The sequence below is a fragment of the Delphinus delphis genome, chromosome 2, assembly GCF_949987515.2.
Source record: "Delphinus delphis chromosome 2, mDelDel1.2, whole genome shotgun sequence".
NCBI lineage: Eukaryota > Metazoa > Chordata > Mammalia > Artiodactyla > Delphinidae > Delphinus > Delphinus delphis.
In genome coordinates this window covers 74,465,558-74,470,664 of record NC_082684.1, presented here as the reverse complement: position 1 = coordinate 74,470,664, position 5,107 = coordinate 74,465,558, and the positions used below count along the sequence as shown (strand labels likewise).

General features: G+C 59.9%; 1 protein-coding gene across 1 annotated transcript; it reads left to right on the top strand.

Moving 5' to 3' along the window:
- Positions 1-214: 214 nt before the first annotated feature.
- CMTM5 (CKLF like MARVEL transmembrane domain containing 5) lies at positions 215-2,859 on the top strand. Its single transcript, XM_060003486.1, has 5 exons — positions 215-568; positions 1,547-1,699; positions 2,129-2,221; positions 2,424-2,508; positions 2,609-2,859. The coding sequence occupies exons 1-5, from the start codon at positions 215-217 to the stop codon at positions 2,617-2,619; spliced, it is 696 nt and encodes a 231-aa protein (XP_059859469.1). The 3' UTR covers positions 2,620-2,859.
- The last annotated feature ends 2,248 nt before the right edge of the window (positions 2,860-5,107 follow it).

Sequence of the window (5,107 nt, the reverse complement as noted above, 5' to 3'; positions counted from 1 at the left end):
AGGGTTAAGGTTAGGGAAGAGGGCCACAAACTTCCTCAGGCTTGGGTTCTTGGGGGCTCCTAGGGCGGCCCATTTCTCAGCTCACCTCCCAGCTCATCCTGGTTTCTCCGCGGACCTCCTCCTCCCCGCCGCTTCTCCCCTCTGCGGGAGGCGGGGTTGGGCTCCAAGTAAGGGGAGGGTTGACCACGCCCCCCTTGCCCGCGCCTCCCCTCCCATGTGCTGCCCGGGGGGCAGTGCACGCACCAGCCGAGCACTCTGGGCAGCTGGGTGCAGGCCCTTCTGGGCAGCCGCCTTCCCCGGGGTCCGACAGCAGCCCTGCCCGCTTCACGTTCAGGTTTCTCGCAGTGCCTTCCTGCTCCTCTCTGCTTCCCCATCCTGTCAGTTTTCCATTTTCCTTCCTGGCTGGTGGCAGTGGGGGCTGTGCCCGGTGGGCCCCGTGGAGATGCTCAGTGCTTGGAATCGCCGGGACCGACCCCCTGAAGAGGGGGCAGCTGCGGGGCTCCAGGGCTTCACCGTGGACAAGGCGTTCCTCTCGTCCCTCAAAGGCATCCTGCTGGAAACTGAGCTGGTAACAGCTGCCTCCCTGACCTGCAGCCTCCATCTCCCAGCCCGGGCCCCCTACCAGGGCTCAGCCCTCAGCAGCCTCCCTCCCCAGGCTCTCAGGACACCCCTCCGGCCCCAGCTGCCCCACCCCCCCACCCAGCCCCTCATCTCCCATCTGGAGGCAGTCACAGCAGGTTTCAGTTGCTGCAGGAAGGGTTGAAGTTAAACAGAGGACAGCTCTCTGGGACATCGAGGGGGTGTGAGGCACAGGGATGGGACAGCGGTAACACCAGCTGGTCTTTCCCCAGGCTTTAAGATGGCCACTTCTTGGCAGATCCGAGAAGTTCAACTACCAAAAAGGGCAGACTTCCTGCAGCCCCGCTTTATCTGCTGCCTGCTCCCCATGAATATCTGTCCTCAGGAAAGGAGCTTCCCTTAGTCACTTAGCAAGACCTACTAGTAAACTGAAGTCTGCTGCATATACGCCATCCTACATCGCCAGAGCTCAGGGGACCCCAGAGTCCACCCTGGAGCCTCTGCCTTCTAAACCTTGCCTCTTGGCATGGAACCAGAGGCTCTGGTCCTCGTCAGAAGAGTTTTAGGCATCCAGGAGTGGGAGAAGCGTTATGGGGCGTGGGGTGCCTCCTGGGGGCACAGGCTGATGTGGGTGCCACTCCAGGGGCCGGCGTTCCCATTGTACTTGGGGCTAAAGGGGGACACACTATCTTGTGGATTTCACAGAATGGCGGCCCCTGGAGCCGTGCAGCTTGGCCAAACTGCTGGGGCTGCTGGGATCCCGAGGCAGGGGGAGCATGGGTGGGCAGAGGTGGGGGGCCAGAGTCGGGCCTCAATAGGCAAAGGCCCTGGATGTGGCTCCAGGGATGGCGAGGCCTCCAAGGACAGGTGGTGGGGCCGGCTGGGGGAGCTCCGGGGAGGGAGAGGGCAAAGGCCTGGCTGTGCCTGTGTCCCCTTCCTGGCAAGCTTCCCACCCTCGGTCCCACAGGCCCTGACCTTCATCATCTTCGTCTGTTTCACGGCCTCCATCTCCGCCTACATGGCTGCTGCGCTACTGGAGTTCTTCATCACGCTAGCCTTCCTCTTCCTCTACGCCACCCAGTACTACCAGCGCTTCGATCGGCTGAACTGGCCCTGTCTGGTGAGGGACCCTTCCTCCCCCACCCCGTTTTGGTCCCTTTCTTCTCTGCACGTTGAATTTTCCTTTCCTCTCCCAGCCTCTCTCCTTTTCCTGGTTTAACAAGGAGTCCGGCTCCCATACCCAACACTCAAACACTCCTTTGACCCACATCCCTCAGATCTGCTCCCTTGTCCAGGTCCAGCCCCAGCCCAGGCCCCTGGCTTCTGGTCCTGGTCCTGGTTGCTCTGCATTTATCTTCATCCCTCCCCTGGGGAGCTGTGTGAACTCTCTCTCTCTCTTTGTCTCTCAAGCACTTTATGTTGTGTCCAAGGGTATCTCCGTATAGGGATTCACAGTGCCTGAGGGTCAAGCTGCTGACTAGCCTGGAAAACCTCAGGGCGATGCCCCCTGCCCTCTGCTTCCCTTTGACCCTGTCCCCCCAATCCCCAGGACTTCCTCCGCTGTGTCAGCGCCAGCATCATCTTCCTGGTGGTCTCCTTTGCGGCTGTGACCTCCCGGGATGGAGCTGCCATTGCTGCTTTTGTGAGTCCAGCCCCACAGAGCTCTCTGGCTCCCCAAGGACCTTTGGCTGGTGGTTGCACACTTTGTGTGCCTCTCTCCACCCCAAGCTCAACCCAGTGCCCAGGGCCTGCCTCACACCTTGCCCCATATCACCCACCTCCCTCTCCCCAGTATCAACGGCCCGATGACCTTTGTTGTGCCATCCCTGCTCCTACGCCCACAGGTTTTTGGCATCATCCTGGTTTCTGTCTTTGCCTACGATGCCTTCAAGATCTACCGGACTGAGTTGGCGTCCAGGGCCACCCAGGGTGAGTGCCTGTGCTCTGGGAAGAGGAGATGTCCCCTCCACCCCCTGCCCCAGCTACCCCACCCTGCCATGCCCTACCCCACCTGGCTCCATCTTCACAGGGGACCAGTAGTGATACTGGGGCTACCTGGCTCCTGAGCCCAGCCAGAAAAGGGGAACAGCAGAGCCCAGACACGTCTCCTTTGGATTCACTAGCTCCCCAGCCTACTGTCCACCACCCCAGCCTACAGCGATGGAGCCAGGCCTGAGAAGTCACCGGGGATTTGTCTGTGGGGCCTGCTGTTCTAAGATCTGACTTCTGATGATGCTCGGCCAGGGAGGGGGTGTTATGGACGAAAGGGAGGGTATAGGAGGAAGCTGGTCATTCCCAAATTAAAAGACTTGAATCCTACTGGTGAATCTTTTTCTTCCCCCCAAATTAGGCAGACTAGGAATGCCAAAGAGTATTCATGGGAATGTTGCCTGGAGCAGGTCATGGTCCCTTCTCTGGGACCAGGTGTGAACAATGAGGAAGGGGGTGGGGCTTAGACATCCTTCAACATAAAGCTTCCATGCCACAACTCTTGCGTGCAAGGCCACCTGGCGGTGTGCCTGGTGGCCAGGCACCCAGGCTTCTGTGTCTGAGAAGGCGCAAGCCTTCCGTCTGTGAATGAGTGCCCACTTGCGAAGCTTTTCACATATCGGTCTTAGTGGGTTTGAGGTGAGGTGCTTGCCTGGGGCGTGTGTAGAGCTCCCCCTAGTGGTGAGGGGAGGACTTGGCCCGCAGGCTGCCAGGGAGAGGTCAGCGTCAGATGAGGGCAGAGATTCCCACATTGCTGGAGCTGCGTGAGCCCCCAGATAACAGCTGGTTCAATGCCCTCAATTCACATGCGAGAGGACACACCCAATTAGGGGAAGTGACCTCTTTGTCTGTGACAGAGTTAGGGCTGGAGCCCAGCTCTCCTAACACCTGAACAGGTGTTCTGGATATGGTACTGAGCCCCTGTAACTCATAAAAAATGGCCCAGCCTCATTTCCAGCTCCCTCCACCAGCAGGTCCACCTTCCCAGCTTGCCAGTGCCTCAGCAGGACGTTTCCTGAGCATCCCCTGTGCAGACCCCCTGCTGGGTCCCAGGGATTCAGAGGTGCCCAGCAGGCCCATCCTTGAACGCTCACAGATGGGGAAGAAGACCAGCTAGCGAAGGGCAGTCATGGCTCAGGGGAACTTTGGAGTCAGCCCTGCCTGGCCCGTGACAGCTCAATGTGGCCGGGACATCCTTGCCCAGCCCCGCAGAGCCCAGCGTGGCCTAGCTCGTCCAAGCTGACTTGCTAGCCCCTCTCCAGTGCTTCTGCGTCCCTGCCCTGAAATGCCTTCCTTCTTCTAGGGTGCTCCTTCCAGATGCAGGCCCCAGCACCCAAGCCCTGCCTGAACCTGAACTCTGGTAGAGTTGCTCTGCTCCCCTCGGTGCTAACCACCTGCCACTCTGGGTCTGGCTTTTCCTGTCTCTGGGCTCCTGTTCTCCTGACCTCATGTCCTGGCTCCTCACCGGAACTGGTAGCCTCTCCAGGGCTAGAAGCGACTGGCTTTTGTGTTGCTCTGGTCTCTGCTCACGGTTCTCAGGACTTTACCGACAGGCCATTCTCAACACTGGTGACCAACCTTGGGCAGGGGTGGTCAAGGCCTCAGAAGAGGGAGAGGGAGGGCTTAGCCAGGGGAGTCCAGGAGATGGCGGGGTGGGGGGGGCGGGTAGGTGGGCAATGAAGGGATGAGAAGGAGGTCAGGAGGGCCTGGCCATAGTAAATTCCAGCAGGGGGCAGGGATTTGCTAGGAGCAGAGTGGGGTAAGGACCCGCCTTGTCCCCTGAGCAGCTGTGTGACACGGGCCAGCCTGTCCCTGGTGGGAGCTCAAAGGGAGCAGAAGTGTGCTCTGTGGTGTGCACCTGCGCATGCCCTGCTCGTCTGTGTCTGTGTGAGAGGTCAAGATGAGACAAGCGGGACCTAGGTTTGGTCCACACTTTGGTTCAGTTTGGTGTCAGCTGGCTGCAGAGTCTCAGGATGCCCTCACGATGGGGTGTGGCCCACAGACCCGGGCCCCAGCTGACTGTACCGGGGGGTTAAGGGGAGCGGGACTCCCTGTGGGTTACTTCCAAGGGGCTGACCAGAAAGGGACCCGCGTCACCCTCTTTATCCACATCTCCATCCCCAGCCAGCTCTGAGCCTCTCCTGGCATCGGTGGGGAATTCATTTTGGAGGAAACAGGTGTCCCAGGACAACTTTAACTCCTGTGGCCTCAGGGGTGGTGTAGGTGGAGGGTGGCTTCAGCTTCCGCAGTGCAATTCTGTCTCCTAGTGTCTGGAATTGGCTCGCCCTCTGGTGCCTTTGTTTTCTCCACTTTTGGAATTTCTCCCTCTCGTCCCTTGTCTGGTTGGCTGAGCAGTAGGGGGACTCCCGGCTCTGCCACCTCAGGGAAGCCGCCTCACCTCCATGGGCCTCGGTTCCTCTTCGGTAGATGTGGGGTGTCTTGGCTCCCCCAGCTCTGACACAGGGGCAGGGCCCCCCTCCCCCAGGAGTCCAGGACGGCTCCTGGATAGTCGGCGGGGAAGGATAGGGGCTCAGGCAGA

Excerpts from the sequence above, each read along its gene's own strand:
- CMTM5 (XM_060003486.1), top strand. The coding sequence starts at position 215 with ATGTGCTGCCCGGGGGGCAGTGCACGCACCAGCCGAGCACTCTGGGCA. Across the intron at positions 569-1,546 it reads TCCTGCTGGAAACTGAGCTG|GCCCTGACCTTCATCATCTT; the intron begins GTAACAGCTGCC and ends TCGGTCCCACAG. Across the intron at positions 2,222-2,423 it reads GAGCTGCCATTGCTGCTTTT|GTTTTTGGCATCATCCTGGT; the intron begins GTGAGTCCAGCC and ends CTACGCCCACAG.